Source organism: Denticeps clupeoides, chromosome 8, assembly GCF_900700375.1.
Source record: "Denticeps clupeoides chromosome 8, fDenClu1.1, whole genome shotgun sequence".
Lineage (NCBI taxonomy): Eukaryota > Metazoa > Chordata > Actinopteri > Clupeiformes > Denticipitidae > Denticeps > Denticeps clupeoides.
The window spans coordinates 5793141-5814852 of record NC_041714.1 but is presented as its reverse complement, the minus strand read 5'-3'; the positions used below and the strand labels follow the sequence as shown (position 1 = coordinate 5814852).

At 41.5% G+C, this 21712-nt stretch overlaps 1 protein-coding gene across 2 annotated transcripts; it reads right to left on the bottom strand.

Annotated features, from left to right (window-relative positions):
• Positions 1 to 432: 432 nt before the first annotated feature.
• LOC114795483 (FERM domain-containing protein 6-like) lies at positions 433 to 18222 on the bottom strand. 2 transcript variants are annotated; one of them, XM_028988835.1, is made up of 14 exons: positions 18157 to 18222; positions 15723 to 15939; positions 15424 to 15514; positions 11970 to 12049; positions 10353 to 10429; positions 7276 to 7474; positions 7002 to 7157; positions 6155 to 6220; positions 5686 to 5754; positions 4702 to 4876; positions 3689 to 3973; positions 2197 to 2316; positions 1704 to 1774; positions 433 to 1607 (listed from the first exon to the last, which is right to left on the bottom strand). In XM_028988835.1, the coding sequence occupies exons 2-14, from the start codon at positions 15918 to 15920 to the stop codon at positions 1329 to 1331; spliced, it is 1866 nt and encodes a 621-aa protein (XP_028844668.1). In that variant the 5' UTR covers positions 15921 to 15939; positions 18157 to 18222; the 3' UTR covers positions 433 to 1328. The 2 variants fall into 2 exon arrangements, with proteins under 2 accessions (XP_028844668.1, XP_028844669.1); XM_028988836.1 differs by having other exon boundaries at positions 15723 to 15907; positions 18157 to 18211.
• Between the last annotated feature and the right edge of the window lie 3490 nt (positions 18223 to 21712).

Genomic DNA, 21712 nt, shown 5'->3' with positions numbered 1-21712 from the left:
TCCTTGTGAAGCACAGCTCCGCTTTTAACCATCACCCTTGGTGAGCAGTGGGCAGCCATGACAGTGTGTGGGGACGGTGCTTTGCTCAGTGGCACCTCAGTGGGATTCGAACCTTCAGACGGGTCCACTTCCTTACCCGGTAGGCCACCGCTGCCCCCAACTTGTCACACTGGAACCGTTATCCACTTGTTGTCCAACTTGTTTAAAGATAAAATACTTGTTTGTGCGAGTAAGATTCAGCTACAGATTGTAATAAATATACGAAGCAGGTCATGCTTTTATTAGGACGGCTGCATGAACAGTATGTCCTTACCAGTGCACTATACATACGCCTGCTTATGTTACAAGGACACTTTACCAGCGATCTCTAGAAATAATTGTGGTTTCTCACGGTCCCAACAAGAACAAAAGAAAGAAACATGAGCAGCTTGGTGCTGTACACTTTGCTGTGTTTATTTTTACCTGCTACTATACAATAGTAGCAGGTTCATTGAAAGGAGCGCATATATTCAGAATTACTAAAAAAAAATAGAACAGTTGTAGGTCATTACTCTATGGCAACTCCAACAGAACTGAAATGTTCTTGATTGTTACAGCAGAGGGATCAGAGTTTCTTTCATGGGTAAATTAGGCCAGAAGACTCCCAGCAAGTTTTGCAGAGTAACATGTCTGTGCAATAGTCACATTCCCTGGGTCATGTGAATATTTAAGATTTTGTGTCAATGAATAGGATTTATCAAGTGAATCATGCAGAACAGGGCATAACACAGCATAGGACAAGGACTCTAGGCTAAACGAAGAATCCAACATATGTTTATGTGTGCAGCATAATATTAGCTTTTTTTTCACCCACTGTATTTTATGGCTCTTGTTGATTTTGGGTTATCGAAGAAAATAATTTCATTTGCATTGAAGGACAGTATTATTCTTTAAATGTGAATTAATGCACATTACTGGTTACATATCGAGGGATATATACATAAATTGCTCGAACATTTGAGGTTAAAGAGCTTGTCCCAAATAAAGATGTGTTTGAAAGTCAGGATTAAGAGAGCGCTGTGAACACCAGCACCCAACTTAATGATATTAAAAATTTTAAATATAACAAGCGGAAGAGTCAGAATGATGGCAGCATTTCCTATGCGCATAAAACAAAATTGAAAAAATCACCATCACACTCACACAAATACACTCACTCGTTATACTATACACATAAATGTACATACATACACACGTAAATGGCCTGACATCCACGAACACACTAATTTAAGGATTTGTGTGTATTAATGGGATATTTTTTGTGCGTGGGGGTGCAGTGTGAACCATTTTTACAGGATGAGCTCCAGCAGCTGCTCGTCCTCCAGCGTGTCCAGTGAGAGACAGTTCATGGAGCGGCGCCCGTAGAAAGAGGGCTTCGAGGGACAGGAGAGGACAGGGTAGTGGGGGCTTTTGGTGGACGACTGGCTCTGTGGAAGCCCAAAGGTGTAGCTGTGGGATGTGTCGGACTGGACGACAGTGCGCAGCAGCACTGGAGGGGAAAAGAGGCGCACATCGTCTAGACTCTGACTGTGGCGGTCTGTCGTGGCCCGGGGTCTCCAGTTCACAGCCTGCAAGCATTTGGAGAACCCAGACGTTCACAGAGGCCAAGTTAAACGTTTGTTACGTGTTATTTTTTATAATGTACAGTTAACTCATGTACTCACCAATCCTACTATATCTGTGCATTCCTTTACTTGTGTTTCGCTTGACGCTTCAACAGGACTCATTCTGATTTCTGTAAAATAAAGGATAATAATTTACACAATATTCACTACTTGCACCTGTGCTGGGCATCTCATTCTGAACAAGCACGTTTCACACTTTATCCAGGATGAAGGTTGTATGTATGCACCAGGCCTCAAGGCCCATGAAGTCAAATCCGTGTCTGCTATTAATTTCCCACAGAATCCTGAGGAGGGGGGGCATGGAAATATTTCAGATACATGAGCCTAAATGGGAAAACTTCTTAATACATGTCATATTGAAGAATAAAATTCAGAGAAGTAAAATACGCATGTACATGTAATTTTCTTATAAGGGTGGGGGCACCTTGAGAAAAAGTTGGGGAACCTGTCCACATCATAACAAGCGTTGTACAAGTACCAAAAACTGCAGCAATTTGTGCCGTGAGCGAAAGGCGTGAGTGACGCTCCTGACCTCCACAGCAAGTCTCAGCAGTGAGTGACGGACAGTCCACAGATACTCCCTCCATCAGCTGAGCCAGTCGCAGGATTTCCTCCGGGTCGTCCACAGACACCTCCAAGGGGCCGTGGCTCTCTGGAACAGATAACGGTCCACTCTGAGGCCAGTGCAATGATCGTAGTGAGCATGTAACCCGCACCCGTGGAATATTTTCTATATCACTAATAAGAAAACTGACATCCTTGAGGAATCCTGACGTGTGGCATTTTGAAGGTGGTATGAGGAAGAGGCATCTGGAATCTCATTCTTCCACAGCAGGAGACAATATAGTGTGAAATTCTGGCCGTTCCTTTCTCTACACTGCTCTGGTCACCTGACAGTTGTGTATGCATGCACCCTCACACCTTTTGAATAGATAGAATAGAATTAGAATAGGATGCCTTTTATTGTCACGACACGCATGTGCAATGAGACTAAAAGCAGTTCCTTCCGTTCTGACACAAATGTAGTGAATACAGCAAGAAAATACAACACAATAATGGCCAGTAATTACACAGTGAAGTGTCAGCGTTATATACATATGGGAAGAATAAATAACTGGGTATGGTTTTATATACTGTGTGTGTGTGTGTGTGTGTGTGTATATATATATATATATATATGTATAATAGTTTCACATTGATTCACAGTAGTGATGTGGTGAGTGTTGGACAGTGAGAATAATGTTATTGAACAGTATACAGATGTTGCACAGTGTTCAATGCTAATTAATTTTGATATTGCACAGCTGCAGGTTTGAAGGAAGGAAGTCCGGGGGTTCGGATGTTAGACTGTGTAGTCAGTGCATGGATGAGTTTAGAGCGGTTATGGCTTTTGGGGAAAAACTGTTCTTGAGTCGATTTCTTCAGTCCAAATTCAGGTCACATGACGTGTCAAACCCTCTGACTGCTTTCTGCACCTCGCATTGCACACCCAGTTCTCTCTTCGTAAATAACTGGATAAAATTACAAGCGTCACTCAAAAGCTTGAGAAAGTGTATCTGAATTTCCTCATTCCAATCAAGATCAAATAAGATCACTTGTTCACTTCACTTGACATTTTTAAAATCACTCATTCATTAATTCTGATGGAACTTGGCTTTATAAAGATCCAAATTTAGCATTGATGGTGATGAGGACGAGCTGGTTGGGTCACCGGTTGTAGGGGTTAAATTAATGCAGGTGCTGAAGAGAGAAGACTAAGTAACCAGTTGTTTCTCATCAGCTGTCACAAAGTTAGAATTGTTCCATAATGACAGTCGCAGACTCATTCGGAATTTTGAGCACTTCGGCGTTGTTGCAGGTTGCACCGCATTTTTCAGAATCCTTTCCTACAGGCACTTTGCTGGTGCACAGATGACACTGAGATGTGTGGGGGAGCAAGAGAAAAATGCTTCTAAACCCAGGCACATTAACATAAAAAAAATAGTGAATTTTGAAAGTGTGTCAATAACTAGCATTCGTCGGACCTTCCTCGTGCCACTCCTCTTCCTCGGTGCGGGCCTTGCTGCAGGTGTCGACCCCGGAGGTGTGTGAGCTGCCATGGCTGGCCGCCGAGCTGAATGACTTCTCCGTGCGCTGCAGAGCCTCCTCCTCCATGGACGCCATCTCCACGGAGATCGAGCGCAGCCGGGCGTCAGCCTCGATGCCGGAGCTGCTGGTCGAGTGGCGGGAGAGGCGGGGGCTGCCGTCGCTGCCCTGGGGGTCCAGGTCCAGATCGTCACTGATGTATGACTCCCGGTAGCGTTTCTTCTCTGCACACAGAGCAAGATTATCGGTCAGCCACACATTAAACAGCAAGAAGGCATCCCACCTGCCAGGAAGACATGTATCATCAACCTATTGAGACAGTCCAACAAGTCTTCAGTCATGCAGAAAAATCACTTCGTTCCACACATAAGCAATCACAAGAGCTGATTAACTTAGAAAAATTTTCAGGCCCTCATGGGCCACAATGTGGCCAGATTACACATATGGATACCTCAGTGTAGATGATAGTCATTAAACTAAAGGGCTGGTAGTAGCTCAGTGGATATCACACTCACCTATGAACCAGAAGACCACAAAGTCACAGGTTCAAACCCCCACTTACTAACATCTCCAGGGGGACTGTCCCCCTAACTGCTGATTGTAAGGCGCTCTGGACAAGGGCGTGAAAGTGAAGTGATTACGTCTTTTTTTCATTAGGCTACATTACGCTCTTCTGTCTTCAGACCCACAGCATTTTCCAACAGCACATAACCGATGTCAGATAAAGCCTATTCACTCACTTCCCAGTGTTGGTAGAGGAGATGCAGAAATGGATATAAATGAAAGTTCCTTTGTTCCATTCCAGCTCCATTTTTTAAGTGAGTTCATAATACCACGTCTCATTTACAGGCACGGTATATGGAAAGTGTGTATGGCATTCGGTGGAATTACCACACACACCCACACATTTACAGTATGTTCAGTATGTGCCGGAACATATGCACACACGCACCCTCAGTCTCCTCCAGCTGCCGCAGGTGTGTGAGCGCTGGCTGCAGGCTGAGGTAGAGGCGATGGCTGCTGCTCAGGTGCAGGAGCAGGTGGCGTGAGCGGAAGGCGGAGCCCGTGTAGTACACCAGCTTCCTTGCGGACGGCAGCCCGTCCGGCTGAATTTCGAACTTCTTGCCCTGGACAAGACAGCCACATGGTCAATGCAACACCACACCCCTTCTGTCAGTTACAGAGCATCCCATCTAAAGCGTGTCTGGAGCTCAGATAAAATGTAATCTGAAACTGAAATCACCCTCTTAAAAGGTAAGTTTGGTGAAAAATGATGCCGATGCTGGCGTGAAACATTCCTTTAAGAAAAAAAAACAACTCAGTTTTATCTAGAACAAACTTGATGCTGATAAGCAGCAATGCAATGCTGACACATCGGTGACAAACAGATTTATTATCCTTGAATCTGGTGTAAAAAATTCCCACTGAGGACCTTACACTAGCTAACACGACCAGACACTGGGAGCTCTGTTTTAAAAGTGGCACTAAAACATGCCGCTTGTTAGCTAGTGTAAGGTCAAAGATGTCCTCAAGATAAAAAATAACTGAATAAGTAAAATATTTGTATATGTAATTGATCAGGAGAGTATATATATGTGTGTGTGTGTGTGTGTGTGTGTGTGTGTGTATATATATATATATATATTTGTTTGTTTTAAATTAGAGGAAGGGTGGAGACTGTCCAGACTGATGGGTGCTATGGGCTCCTCCCATTTTAATTTCATGAAAATATCATTTCATAGCCCAAAATACACTGGCAAGGAGTAATTTCCAGTTTGTATCTGTTTGATGTGACATTAGAGAACAGTCCTCCTGTGCTACGCCTTATATAGCACCTTTATAAACAAGTTCTGTAGATGAGCACTAATTAGTACATATGCATATGGAATTAGAGCTACTGCTCTTGTAAATGAGTGTACATGAAGACTGACCATACCAGAAAAGTGAGTCTTCCAACATTGGACCAGGGGAAGTCATAAAGCAGCTGTCGAATGTTATTCACCTCCTGCAAATACAAGAACCTTTTAAAAAACACTCCAACACTACCATTAATGGTGTAATGAAAGAAGGCTCTGGGTTATTTCTGCTTTTCAGATCTGTGCAGAGTGATTTGGCCTTGAGGTCAGGTTGTATCCCACAGTTCACTGGGGCTGTAATCTCCTGGCCCCAGACCCCGCTGGGTGTAATCTCCCACAGATGCCCTTTGACGGACAGCTCACAGGAGTGAGGGGAAAGGCATGCATCCCAAATCCTGTTTAGAGCCGTATGTGGATAACCCACGCATTCCTACAGTGTCTGCTGACGGCTAATTCACAATCACGGCGAGCGTTTAAATGCTGACAGACTGCAGAGAGCTTAGGCTCTCACACACACACACACACACACACACACGCACACACACACACCTGATAAACCTGCATTCCTCGAAGGGTCAGACCAAGCAGCGCAGAGCCCCTCTCCTCTTTCTTGTCCTGCAGAATCCGCAGAAACACAATCAATATGAAAACTCTCAAATGGACGCACGTCCACCAGCAACTTAAGAATGCTGGGTTGTGCAACCTGCGTGCCGGTCTGCATGGCACCACTCATCTTTTGAGAAATTCTGAAAGGGGCCGCACAATAAATCAGGCTCTAGTTACGATGGGGGGTGGGGGATACATTTACAGCCCATTACAGGTAAAAATCCTCTATTACAGTCACAGAGGAAATATCTGCCCAAAGAAAAGCAAATAGCACAGCTAGAGGATTCAGTCATCACTTATCATTTATGATGAAACTGACAATTTAATTTTGTATAAACTTTACTATAATTGGACGTGTAATGGTGATCTTTAAATTTTTCTTACCTTTAATGCTGAGACATTACAGCTGCCCTATGTAAGAATCTATTAACTCATAAATGAACTACAGTGTTCTTTAGAAATAGAAGGACAGTGGAATGTGGCCAAATTTTACACCGGAGTGGCAGCTTGAATCCAGCTCCTTCATGAATTAGTTACGGCCACTTCAAAAGAATTCTGACACACACTTAAAAATCAGAGTGAGCGTGCGATTCCAAGAGACTTGCAAGATCATTGCGAATCACACTGTGCAACATGGACCAAATAAAACTAGTCCATTAGGACAAAAATGTCGTCAGCATGCGAAACGGGCAACGCATGAACAGAACAGGAGGAGCTATGGTCCGAGACATGTTCTTCGTACGCGTGTGGATTTCAAGGAAGGTTGTAATTGAAGCATGTACAGACAAACCTTCTGCAGCCTGTAGAAAGTGACCGGCACGTCCTCCAGGCGGCAGGACTCGCGGATGAAGTGCAGCATGGCGTCGCGGGCAGCCATGCCCCACAGCTCCCGGTGCACGTTGGGCCCATGCCGCTGGAGATAGTCTTCCCCGCGTTTAGCCACTATCTGCAGGGAGAGATATTTTATGAAAGGGGACAAATTAGGCAAAAGCGTGCATTTCCATGGATGCCTTGAAGTGTGTCATTTTTTTGGTACCGTCTCCAAGTGAGAGAAAAATACGGACCCATGGCGGGAAGTAGTCTTTGGGCTGAAAATACGCTGGCGCCCCTGCCTCTGTGGGCTGGGGTGAGGGCTGGTCGGCCAGCTCGGCCTGCAGGGCGTACCCTGCCAGCTGGAAGTACACCTCCTCCTGCTGCCGGCATTCCGAGCGCAGGACGCGTTCGCGAACATCCGCGTAATACAGGTGCCGGGCCTTCCGCTCACTAACAGGAGATAACACAAACCCCCATTAGTGGCGTGAGCTTTTCCCGTTTCCACTAATCATTCCAAAAATAAAAAGCTAAAGTATTAGAAGAGTACAGAGTGCGAAAGGAGAAACGCCACCTTACAAGACACAGAGAGCGAACAAGGGTTACGTTCAGGAAAAGGAGTGCGAGTTATGGGCATAACAGCAATTACGGAATGTCAATGAAGTTCAGCGACCTTAATGTGAAAACGGCACTGGAGTGTGAAACTAATCTCAAGCCGAGGTTGCACAATTGAGGCAACTACCAGTGGGATGGCAGGACACTGCTGAATGAACATTGTCGGGAGCATTAAATGATCCATACACTACTGTTCAGAGATTCTGGGTCATCTGGAAGTCCAGGGAAAATATTTCAAATTAATAAGAAATAGGGCACTGACTACTTTTGACTAAATGTTTGCTAGAGTAAGTAAAAAAATGATGTTTGAGCATGTGGGTTTAAATGCAGAAGTAGCATGTGTGACAGCTGTCAACCATCATGGTCCTCCCACTTTAAACATGGTTTATGAAAATTCGATTAAAGACTTTGCGACAGAAATATATAATAACAACAAAAAGATTAGTCTCCAGTTCAAGATCCAGACAACAACCAAGCAGTTCTTTCTTGTTTTTTCCAATTTATATAAATATTTGTAAGGATTCCTTACCTTACATTTATGAACAAGCCCCAGACTTAGATTGTAAATGGTATGCACAGTCATTAATATTTGCAGCAATAAACACTTGGCAGACATTAAGCATTCTAGATGTCTAGATGTTTGTTGAGGAAATTCTGATCATGAATGAATTAACAGACTTGCATTGGTGAACACACCATTTCACTGGAGCTGCAGATGAATTGCTGATTGCTCACTATACATATATATACATATATATACACACACATATATATATATATATATATATATATATATATATATATATATATATATATATATATATATATATATATATAGTGAGCAATCAAATTTATTCAAAAACAGAACTAAAATCTTTAGAAAATGCACAAACATCTTGCTCATTGAGCTGTAATAAAATAAAAATGGACCAACACGAAAAAAAAAAAACATGTAAGCTTTACATCTGCCACAATATATATACACTTAAATAATAATAAAGTGCCTGAACAGAACAGAATGTCAGAACTTGTTCTCTACACTACACTGCAGATTAACACACTCACAAACTCTCACCATGACACACACACACACACACACACACACTTACTCTCTCTCTCACTCCCTTTGTTCAGACACTTTTCATTGCAATGCAAAAATGTGACCATGTCCACATGCTCCTGGCTCAGACTCGCTCTTTTCTTTGAGGCCATGTTGCCTGCTGCAGAAAACAGCTGCTCAGATGGTGCTGATGTGGCAGGAATGCAGAGGTAAGAAGTGAAGTGATTGTCATTGTGAAACATTGCAGCACAGCACCCAGTGACACAACGAAATGTGTCCTCTGCTTTTAACCATCACCCTTGGAGGCGCCACGCGTGCTGTGTTTCAGCGTGTAACCATCGTATATTTGTGTAGTCTGAAATAAAGCTTTACTTTTCCATCACGCAGAGGGACCGAGCAGACTGGTCCAAGCTCCCGTGGTCCCTTTTATTTTTCCTGTACATATAAATAGTGACGTTTTGGTATGTGTACTGTCCCCCTCTCAAGTAAGAGCGGTTACAGCCGTTTACCCGGGTAAAAAGCCGTTAACCCGTAATAAAGAGAGTGTGATGGGGACCCCAGCAGTCATGTGAACTCGTTCTTCCAGGTGGATCTTCCTTCTCTGTAAGCTTCACCAGAGTTTCCTCCACGACACAGACCAAACATGTTACAAGCACTTGCAAAAAATGGCCACGTAACGCGTGGTCATGTTGAGCACGTGCACAGACCAGGTTGCGTCAGGCAACCATCATTAGAAACGCCGCCAAGTGTGTTCACTATGCTCTGCACTCAACTAATGTTTTTTAACAATCCAAAAAATATTATGAAATTCATTGCAGAGTCTTTTAGCAACCAATTTGTTTCTGTTGCAGCCCTAATATACATTACAGGCCAAAGGTTTGGACACACCTTCTCATTTGTTTTCTTCATTTTCATGACCATTTACGTTGGTAGATTCTGACTGAAGGCATCACAACTATGAATGAACACATGTGGAGCTTTGTACTTAAAAAAAAGTGGAGACCTGGCCTCCACAGTCACCGGACCTGAACCCAATCGAGATGGTTTGGGGTGAGCTGGACCGCAGAGTGAAGGCAAAGGGGCCAACAAGTGCTAAACACCTCTGGGAACTCCTTCAAGACTGTTGGAGAACCATTTCAGGTGACGCCCTCTTGAAGCTCATTGAGAGAATGCCAAGAGTGTGCAAAGCAGTAATCAGAGCAAAGAAACTAGAATATAAAACATGTTTTCAGATATTTCACCTTTTTTTGTTAAGTACATAACTCCACATGTGTTCATTCATAGTTTTGATGCCTTCAGTGAGAATCTACGAATGTAGATGGTCATGAAAATAAAGAAAACACATTGACTGAGAAGGCCTGTACAATTAATTCAATTAATTAACAGCCAATTACAGCTTCCATAGTCATTTACAATATTAACAATGTCTGGGCAGGAATTTTGATCTACTTGATGGATTAAATGGCAAAACAATAGTTTCCAATAAAAATACAAGGACAAAGACTAAGCTTCAAAGATAGTGTATGTTCATGGTCAATTAGAGAGTTTCTGGGGTTCTATCCCCTAAACTATAAATTACAAAAAGTCATGAACAACATGCAATTGCTATTTACAGCTAAACAGTCTCTTATAGGTTGTTGACTGGGTGGGGCTCACCTGATGAGCCTGCCGTTCTCCACATAAAACTGCACTTTGAGGAACAGCAACATGGGGAGAGGTCTCTTCTGAGAACCCTGAAAATACAGACAATTACATTTTTCTGGTGATGCGAGGGAGAATTTCACACTAATGAAGCATAAAATCTGCCATTTAAAAACTGGACCGTGCAAAATACATAGTTCACAAGGAACTAATTCATTAAACCATGACAAAACCACAAACCGGAATGCATGAACAACATGCTATATGTGCATTCTCGCTGTACACAATCTTTGTAACTCATCTACAGTTGTGGCCAAAGGTTTTGAGACTGACACAAGTACTGGTTTTCACAAAGTTTGCTTTGTTATGGAAATTTGCATATAATCCAGAATGTTATGAAGAGTGATCAGATGAATTGCAAAGTTCCTCTTTTTGACATGAAAATGAAAATCCCCAAAAACCAATTTCTGACTTTTGGAGGACGGCCTGGTGTCAAGAAGGGCAGCAAAGAAGCCCCTTCTCTCCAAGAAAAACATCAAGGACAGACTGATATTCTGCAAAAAGTGCAGGGATTGGACTGGTGAGGACCGGGGTAAAGTCATTTTCTCTGATGAAGCCCTTATGCGATTGTTGGGGGCATCTGGAAAAATGATTGTCTGGAGAAGAAAAAGTCAGTGCTACCATCAGTCCTGTCTCATGCCAACCTTTAAGCATCCTGAGACCGTTCGTGTGTGGGACTGTTTCTCATCCAAGGGAATGGACTCCCTCACAATTTTAACTAAGAACACAGCCATGAATAAAGAATGGTACGAAACCTCCTCCGACAGCAACTTCTCCCAACCATCCAAGAACAGTTTGTTGAAGAACAACTCCTTTTCCAGCATGATGGAGAAACGTGCCATAAGGCCAAAGTGAGAACTAAGTGGTCAATCTAATTCGGACGAACTCCAAGCACTGATTATGAAGGAATGGGCCGCCATCTCTCAGGATTTGGTTGATTGACAGCATGTCAGGGTGAATTGCAGAGGTCTTGAAAAACACTATGCAAACACTGCAAGTATCGACTCTTTGCATAAACTTGATGATGTGAAGTGAAGTTGTGAAATTGTCATTGTGATACACTGCAGCACAGCACAACAAAATGTGTCCTCTGCTTTTAACAATCACCCTGAGTGAGCAGTGGGCAGCCATGACATGCGCCCAGGGAGCAGTGTGTGGGGACGGTGCTTTGCTCAGTGGCACCTCAGTGGCACATTGACATTATGGGTCCACTTCCTTATTCGCTAGGCTACCAGTGACTATTACAATTTATGCAATTGTCAATAAAAGCTTTGAAACTTATAAAATGCTTGTAATTATTCTTCAATACACCCCAGAAACAACTGACAAAAAGATCTAAAAACACTGAAGCAGCAAACATTGTGAAACTTTGTGTCAGTCTCAAAACTTTTAGCCACGACTGTATGTCTTTGCTCATTATTGTCACTGTATTTAAAAAATTGTAATTAAAATAATAACGGTGATTGCTGGGGTTTTAATCTGTTAGGGTTATGGTATATGGGACAGCAGCACCTGACAAAAAAAAAAAAGTAAACTGCAAAATGACCATAAAAATAAAAACCCAAGCCTCACCTTCCCAGTATCTTGTTTCCATTCCTTGGGAAAGTACTTCACCAGTTTCTCCTCCAGATCCAGATAGATGTGCTCATTGTCTGCATTAAAACACAGAGGAAACAAGTCCGCCTTCGTTAATCAGACAAAGGCATCATGTATTCATGCATGAAATTTGCCCAACAATGAAAATAATTGAAAAGAAAGCTTAGTGCGTAATTTATTCAAGTCCCACAAACCTAGAAATAATGCATGAAATTCAAATCTAGGAATAACACATAAAATTCCTATACTCTTGTAATTTTATGTAATTATTATTACTATATTAACTTCAAGCAGTCACATATACTCATACTATTTTTGGGATTAATTCATAAATATTCCATTATTTAAATATCTAATTTTTTTGCATCCCAGTATAGATTAGAGAGCGTAAATTAAAAATTTAATACTACTTGATATGGATATGCTCAATCACCTTTTTAACCTGATACTTGGTTAAGCAAGGATAAACAGGGAGCACATTGGCCAACTTGTGCTATAATCTGGGTCTGAAGTAGTGGTGTTTTCATCAACAAATGTTTATGACGTGACTACAATGAGACGAGACGCGACGAAGATGAAATGCTGTTCATGTAATTATAACCATAAAAAATATATCATGTAATGGTTGACAAATAAAAATGAGATGAAATGTGGTCTATGTAATAAAAACTAGACTAAAATTTCTATTTTACTAGGTACTTGTACTATATCGACTGGATTAAACAGAATTGTATTACTAAAAAAAAAATAAGAGCCTAAAATAGTTAATTGACTAAAATTAGACTAAAACAGACTAAAAGAGACTAAAATGTAATAAGTTTCGTTATGTAAAACTAGACTAACAATGGTCATGGATAATTCTGACTAAAATGTTCAGACTAAACTAAAATGATTATGGATGTAACTAATAAAGACTAAAATGACAGCTTGATGCAAAGACTAGATAAAACTAGTCTTTGCATCAACTAAACTAAACTAGACTAAACTAAACTAGTATGAAGGTTGGAATCAAATCTCTGCTTCTCTCTGGGAGCCCTGAAGAGAGGATTCAGGTAAGTTTCAGTGCTTTTTATGTGAGGTCACATTTCTTGTGAGTCTTTCATGTGAAACAGTGAGTCTTCGTACAGAAGACAGAGGCATTGGTTGAAATATATGCTATTTTTCAGCCTACAAGCAAGCCATTCTGCCATGTTTGGGACATAAACTGTACATTGGCCAGTGGCAACAGCATAAATAAAAAAGAAATCATGCTCTACTACAAATTTTTGTTTTGAAAATGCAACATTTCACTGAATAAAATAAACTACACTTCTCTTGAATGCATCCTTGCTTTGCATCAATCACACAAACCTTCCAAAGCATGCATTTTAATATTCCTACCAGCATTTGTAATTATTTATTATCATGGATATTAGGATGAACACACAGACTTCTTTGCTTTGTTTTAGAAAATCCAGAAGATGCTTGAGCTGGATGATCTTCATGTTTTTACTATTTGCCTTAAATGTTAATTATTTTAGCACTCTAATAATACATTGAATGCAATTCTTAGCAGCAAAGTTCAGTACATGTTTTAAAGCATTATTTACAGAGTGTTCATTTCTACAATGACATTAGTGATAAGGGGCAGTTTATGAATCACAGGCTCCACTCAGCGTGAGTCACTTGTTCTGGTCCTACACTCTCATCCTCCCCTGTGGCACAGGGATCCTCCATCTCTCATCTGCTATTTCCCGGTACTCCTCCACCGCTCACTCCTTTTCAACAGAACCAGCTCATTCCCTTTAGTCAACAGGAGTGGAATGTGCTCTCCTGAGTCTTCACCATGCACACATCCTCCTATTTTTATTCCCTCCTCTTCTTCAGTTTCTCTCTCTCTCTCTCTCTCTGAATGTCGGCGCACATTCCAAGCTTAATGAAGTTAATATTGCTGGAATTCAGGCCTCAATGGTTACAGGCCCCCACACCATAAAAACAAAAGCGCTCTTGTTCAAGAGGTGAGCCACACAAGATTATCAAGGCATTTCACGGACGACAGAGACAGAGAGAGGGAAAGAGAGAGAGAGAGAGAGAGAGAGAGAGAGAGAGAGAGAGAGAGAGAAGGGGGAGGAACAGACAGAAAGGAAGAGGGAGGGAGGAGGATAGAGAGAAAGAAAGAGAGATAGAGAGAGAGGCAGTGGTGAGGACTGGAGCATGAAGTAGAAGGACAGAGGGAATGCTGAGCGAGGTTTAAACTTAACCAGCAGTTGTGTTAGTAGGAAATGCTGATTGGTTGCCACTAATCCTGTGGCATTGTGCAAACCATTACAGGACAGGGAAATTAACATGTAGGTGTTTCGTCAACCTATGTCTGGTTATATTGCAGGTTTTGTTCATTTTGAGAATCATGAAAAGTGACAAAAAATTAAAAGGATCAGTGTAATGCCAGAACACTGTCAGTAGGAGTAAAGGTCTTAATTTAAGGCTGTATATGGCCATCCTAACTGGAGGAGGCGAGGCATAAAGAGGTTCAGCAGTTCATCAGCATGATTTACAGCAGCACTACTTCTACTTTGATGATAACAGGGAGCACTGCATTATATAAACATAATATATACATTACATATATCTTGAAATAAATCTGTACTAACAAGCAGGATAAACTGACCCAGATGAATATATCAATATACCAATATACCAGTGGTTCATACAGATCATATTTGACTGAGCGGTATCAGTTTGTGGATATTAATATTGATTTGTCTTCACATTGTAGAGTTTGGTGTTCCACAAGGTTCTGTCTTAGGTCCATTGCTATTTTCCTTATACATGTTTAGGTCACGTCATTCGTAAGACACTGTATTCATTTTCATTGCTATGCCGATGACACAGAGTTTTATTTATCATCAATGCCAAATGAGTGGCAGCAGCTGAACTAATAAAGAATTGTCTGACGGACATTAGACAGTGGATGCTCACCAACGTTCTTCTGTGAAACCCTGATAAGACAGAAGTTCTTGTACTTGGGTCTCATGCTGCCAGACATAAGCTACTACATCATAGTAGTTTCATATGACTACATCATCACACTGAATATCCTTGCTATCTCAACAAGTACAGAAATAAATTATCTAGGTCCTCATTGACACAGGTGAAATCTAGGTCCTCATTGACATTCGTGAAATGTTGTGGGTGGATGATTAAAATGAAATGATCTTATTAGGGCTCTAGCTCCTAGGCCAGAGCAACTCGACTCTCTGGGGTAAACGCCCTCAGTGACAATGATTCCAGTTGCCATGTAATATCAGTCCTAAGTTCCATTGGCTTGCCAACAAATGCACAAGTACAGATATTCAGGAGCGTGATTTATATTTTGTAAAAGAACCCTTTCAACTGTAGGGGGAGCCCAGGAGAAGAACAGAGGTGAACGGGGTTTACAGGTGTCACTTACTTTTCACAACTGTCAGGCCAAAAAAGTGCAGCTCTTTGATGCTGAGGAGATGTGATATCTGAGTAAGAACATCCTGTCCTGTAGCCTTCACCTGGAGGGGAGAACGGTGAAAACGAGAGCGTCTGTACCAGACTGGAGACAGTCAGTCATCCTACAAGCATGTTAGAAATCTCAGACAAGGATCACATGTCTGGATGTACAGTGGAATCTGAGTACAACACAAGACAAAACTTCCTGATGAATAGGGCTGCAAATATAAATCTGATTAGAAGAAAAAACATTAGGCAAAGTTATTTTACCCCCACAGTGATGTCCAGCTGCTCCTTGGTGGGGAGCAGAACGCAGATGCTCCTCCCCAGCTTGGCTGAGACAGACATCCTGTTCTTGGGGGGGTGTCTGCTGTGCTTTAATCTGTTATCTTCTGTTTTATTTTCTAATCTCACTCTTCTTGGAGATGAATGTTTAAATGCTGCATGCTTCTGGCCTATAGAAGACATAAAACAAAAAAACGAGTACCTGCAAAAGAAAAACTATGTTTATTTACTGTACAACGTTACTGTAGTCAGAGTGCAACAGAACGCCACTCTGAGATGTAACCGAATACAGAACAACAATGTTGTAATAATGCTAATATCCTAATACATTTATGCATTAGTTCACAAAGTTCTGCATCACCCAGAATGCACCACAGGGTTATGGCCAGGAAATTACAAGTCTCAGCTCATTACACGAGCCATGCAATTTGAGTTTACAGATATTATACAAGTAAAAAGAACACAATAACATGCCAACATGGACTGTAACAGAGTCTCCTTTGACCTTTAAAGAAGTGAACCAAGCATGAACACGGAAGAGTTTACATTTATGTTTTTGAAGGGAATTACACTCAAATAATTCTAAAACGGTTTCTTAACATTGGCATGGTGTTAAACAACCAACCAACCTTGAGCCCAAGAGACCAGAGAACTGGGGGCTGCTGCCATTTCAACAGTTTAAACAGCCACTAAATATGCACAGACCTATACTGCCACGTCCGTATGTGGCGTCTTTTTTTAGGTGCAGTGGGTTTCCGTACCGTCACTTCGCAACATTGGCTGAGACTGGAGCGTGGTCCCATTAAACGAAGGCACCTTATGTCACCCAGGGGTGGGGATTGCATTGCTTTGACCTTTTCATGATGTAATTATATTAGTATTATATCAATTTAATGACATACCATAATAATATTACATTATGTTTATATTATATCATACCGTCATTATATAATAATCCAAAAAAATGTAAACTAATTTTTTTGTAGTTTGGATTTTAAGAAATGGTGCCAAGATGTGTCCAAATGAGCAGTTTAGAGAGTTCACGCAGATGTTTCTCTACTAACATCTACCTGTTTCCTTATTTCCAGTGTTTCTGATGCAGATTATGGTCCAGATGGTGTAATATCAGATGATCCGGATATTTCTACTTCCACTCTCCACAGACAACAATGGTACTAACAAGGGCCAATCGCAGGGCATCTGAATGAACTATTTATGCAATATGTAATGATCCAGTCTGCCTTCTACGACACAACTGAACTGCAGAGAACTGTAAACTACCTGCATTTTTTATTAGTATTCTAGTGTTAATAATGGAATGTTCATTTAAAAATATAGCCAGTCAATCAATGGACATTTCAACATCAAATCAATAAGCATTTTACTAACGAGCATCCCCATGGACCACAATTTCATTCTCAAGAAGCAGGGCGTGAAATCCAAAGGGCCTTTCCTCTAATTCACACCAGTGCTCTAGCTGGTACGATCCTCGGCTGCTTAACGGAGGCTAATCTCCATAAATCAACTAATCAGATGAAGGGAAGCAGCGAGTCTCTCTCTCTCTCTCATCCACATGGAGTCTCTCTCTCTCTCTCATCCACATGGAGTCTGGCGTGTTGAAGAGGACGGAACAAAGCTGTTGTTGTCACACTGCTGTAAAGTGGCTGTAAATTATCATCAAATTCTAATTTTATTTGTCACCTACACCATCTCATGCTGTCTCATCGTATTGTAAAAGCAAAAATAACTGTACAATTACTGCCCCATGCAATAGAATTATGAAGCATGGAACTGCAGCGTTGTGGCAACACATGAAGGCATGCATATGAAACTTTATTTAAAAAAAAAAAGATTAATCCAACCCAATTGGAATTATCTGCTTCAGATGGAGCCTGTATTTATGTTCGCACACACAAAGAGGGGGGAAAGCAGACAACACTGAAATTTTGGAGAAAAAAAAAGTAAATAAAAAGAATAAAAAAAAAAAAGATAATGTTAGGACTTGAGTGTTCAGCCAAATGGGAGCAGCACCGTTTCAAGAACCAGGAGGATTTACACAAACCGGTCAAATCTAAGAAACTTTTGATGATTCCGGCTGTCCAGAAAACGTGGTTTCCTGGTTAATATGAAGGACAGAATGAGCTCCAGAGGGTGCGATCCTGGCGCACTGCGGGCTCCGATGCTCCGCCAGGCCGGCTCAGCTCCACGTGTAGCGGGTCGTGCAAAGCACCGAACCCGAATCCTGCTGACGCGGGCTGATTATTGGTTGTTGGTCATTGATCACCGATTCGCAGAAACTCACAAACACGAACAGAGCGTACAGGTCGCGTTAAAGGTCCGGAATCTACCGCGAAACCAGTCAACCTACCGACCGAAGAAGAAGAAGAAGAAGAAGAAGGGACTAAAAGCAAACACGAACCTGCACACTCCATTCCAACACTCCCCGGAGTGTCGGTGTAGCAGCTCAAGTTATCCGGATCCTGCGAGTAACGGTGCGCGGACCAAGCGCGCCGCGCTACTTGAAGGAAACTCCACCCACTTTGGTCCAGACCGCGGCTGGACTGTACCAAGTAGTCACGGGTTGGGGGGGGGTGACAGACCTGACTATTTTCATAACATTTTTACATTTACGGCATTTATCAGACACCTTTACCCACAGCGACGTACAATCACAGCGACAGTCCCCTTGGAGACACTCGGGCACACAATGGTACTAAGTGGGGTTCAAACCTGGATCTTCTGGTTCATAGGCGAGTGTCTTACCCTCTAGGCAACTACCATGTACCATGTTATATTTACGTTTGTGTGTGCGCGAATGTGAGGGTGAAATATACATACATACACATACACACAAACATGATCATAAATATAAATAATATTCATTTATCACACACATGAATAACATATATATGCGTGTGTCCTTTATGTGTTTGTGCATGATAAATTAACATTTTTTATATACAATACATAAAAGTTTGGACACAGTTTCTCATTCAATGTGTTTTCTTTATTTTCATGACCATTTACATTGGTAGATTCTCACTGAAGGCATCAAAACTATGAATGAACACATGTGGAGTTATGTATTTAACAAAAAGTGGAGACCTGACCTCCACAGTCACCAGACCTGAACCCAGTCGAGATGGTTTGGGGTGAGCTGGACCAACAAGTGCTAAACACCTCTGGGAACTCCTTCAAGACTGCTGGAAAACCATTTCAGGTGACAACCTCTTGAAGCTCATCGAGAGAATGTCAAGAGTGTGCAAAGCAGTAATCAGAGCAAAGAAACTAGAATATAAAACATGTTTGTGTATATATATCTAAACATTATTCAAAGGTTTTAATAAAACTTACATTTAAGACTATTTTTAATTACACCATGAATGAAACCCGCTTGTTAAAATGGAAATAACTGGCGTACCTTTGTGCCCGTGTCTCTCTATGTAAATGGAATGCAGCTACTCTGTACTGATACTTTGACAAATACTTCTGCAGTGTGGTGGTCTTCTGCATTTTTGTCATAAAACTGCCCACCTACTTATTCAGTATTGAGTCAACGGTTACGCGTCACACAAAATCCATTACCTGTCACCTGTTGTGGCCTTTTGTCATCGGGGCAACTTTCAGTAGAATGAGCGTCCATGGGCAAAGAAACACAAACTGACAATAAATGTGATCATAGAACATTTTTATTTTATTTGTTGTTCACTACTACTCATTATTCACTACAAGAAAGATGAATAATGCTTCACAGAATTCACCTCAGACTAAATCAACATACTGGTCAACGGGACAGCAACAAATAGGAATCTCTGAATGTCTGGGCAAGATTTAATCTGTCAGAAACAGATTACTAAAGAAGATTAGCATTAGTCCGTCTGAGATTATAGCGAATCAGACCATCCCTGTCTTTTCTTGAACCAACATTTAGATTCCACACCACAGCAAATCAGTACAACAACTGTCACAATATAGCATTTGCGCAATAGAGCAATACACAGATGGTAACTACTAGTGATCTGTAAGGCCCTCCAAAAACATTACAGTCCAGCATTAATCCTACAATTGGTTTTAGAATCAAAGCATATTAAATGGTGTGCGGCAATTTCGTCCGAAAATGTCATTGGTGTATACAGTTCGCAAACCATTAAGACCTAATACAGTTCTGCAGGGTTATTCAAACGTTGTAAACCCAGTTTAGTCACATTGTATTGTTCTGGTGAACAGTAAGTGGAAGGCTCGGAGTGTGCAGGATAGCAGGGAATTAGTGCTTCTTATTATCAAATGCTCCCCTGCAAACTGCACCGCACTGGTCACACCTCCTAATACGTTCCTTGTAAAAAAAAAAAGATGCCAGTTAATTGTGCTTTATATCCTGCCAAAAAATGAGACAAGTGCACTGCTGGATCAACCCCTGCGTCATTCAACCTCTGACCCCAACCCCCCGCTGAACCTCTTTCTTGCAGAGTAAGCAGGCACCGTTTACTACCACCCTTTCTTAATTGGGGCAGGCATTACATCATCCCACAATGCAATTTCGCTCTGAAAAGAGGGTCAGGAGAGATGAGACGTGGGGGCAGGGTGCTCAACAAGTGCCTTTCGTTGGGAGCTCCAGGGTTTCCATGGAGAGACAGCATTCCAAAGATCAGCTGGTTAAATAAAAAAGCGATGGGCACCCACAACGTTGCTGGAAACTGAAAATTGTATGTACAGAAAGTCAAACCAACACCAACCCAAAAGTCCAATATGGTACATATAATACATACTAATACTACAACAGATGCAAATATTTACCCATCTTTGTAATCGTTTAAATGTAAATATTACACATGATCCAATATCCTACCACACACACACATTAGTGAATTACTGCTGGGCTCCTCCATCTGTACACGGAGCAGAAAATAAGAGCTAATACTGCCACCCAGTGGCCATATCGAAATTTACACAAAAATGCACCTTGCGGAAATTAAAAAATGATCTGAGAAGTTAATCTTTTTGTTCATAATTCAGAAACTGACGACTGTGGAATTGCAATCGATGCTTCACTCGGAGAAAACAATGATGCAGAGCAACAGAGCTTATGTTTCCTGGCACAAATCCTCGCCCAGGCCACAGCTCTGTACTAAAACCTGGTCAATGATGTCACAGATGGATGTCCCAGAACCTGGATGGTCCATCTTGGAGAAGTGATTAATTTCCTGACTTTAATTTCCTGTTACTAAAATATGTAGATATAAAGGCTGGTGCCAGGTTTGTCAGAAATGTGCTTTATTGTAAATTACTGTAGTTATTACCTCTTTTTCAGATGCAAACTGGTACATCAGTCAACCACGCATCTATTTCTAATTTATCATCCTTTTTACCAGCCTCAGTGTGGTGATACGTTCTCTAATCAGATATTATCGGGTAGAATTCAGAGAAATACCAAAGTAATTTATCTGTTCATCCTGTGTAATTAATCATTTTGCTGGTATTCTAGCAGGTCCATTCCTGGGCATTGAATTCTTCTCCCAGATGTGACGTGATGTGTGTGAACCTATGATTCACATAAATGAGCCACTCTGTAGAGGCCGAGTAGAGGCTGGTTAAACTGAGTTACAACTGAGATGTAACAGATCGATTTTATCATATAAAAATATAAAATGGTAAAATTATATTTGGTATACTGATTATGGCAGGTCCATTCCTGGGCATTGAATTCTTCTCCCAGATGTGATTGCAGGCGAGTGAATGCAGGAAGGTTATACCAAAATATCAGCCGTAGGCAGAAAAAAACATTTATGTCAAGAAATAACTGATAACATCATGAAAATAAAGGTGAAGTGAAGTGATTGTCACATGTGATACACAGCAGCACAGCACACGGTGCACACAGTGAAATGTGTCCTCTGCATTTATCCCATCACCCTTGGTGAGCAGTGGGCAGCCATGACAGGCACCCGGGGAGCAGTGTGTGGGGACGGTGCTTGGCT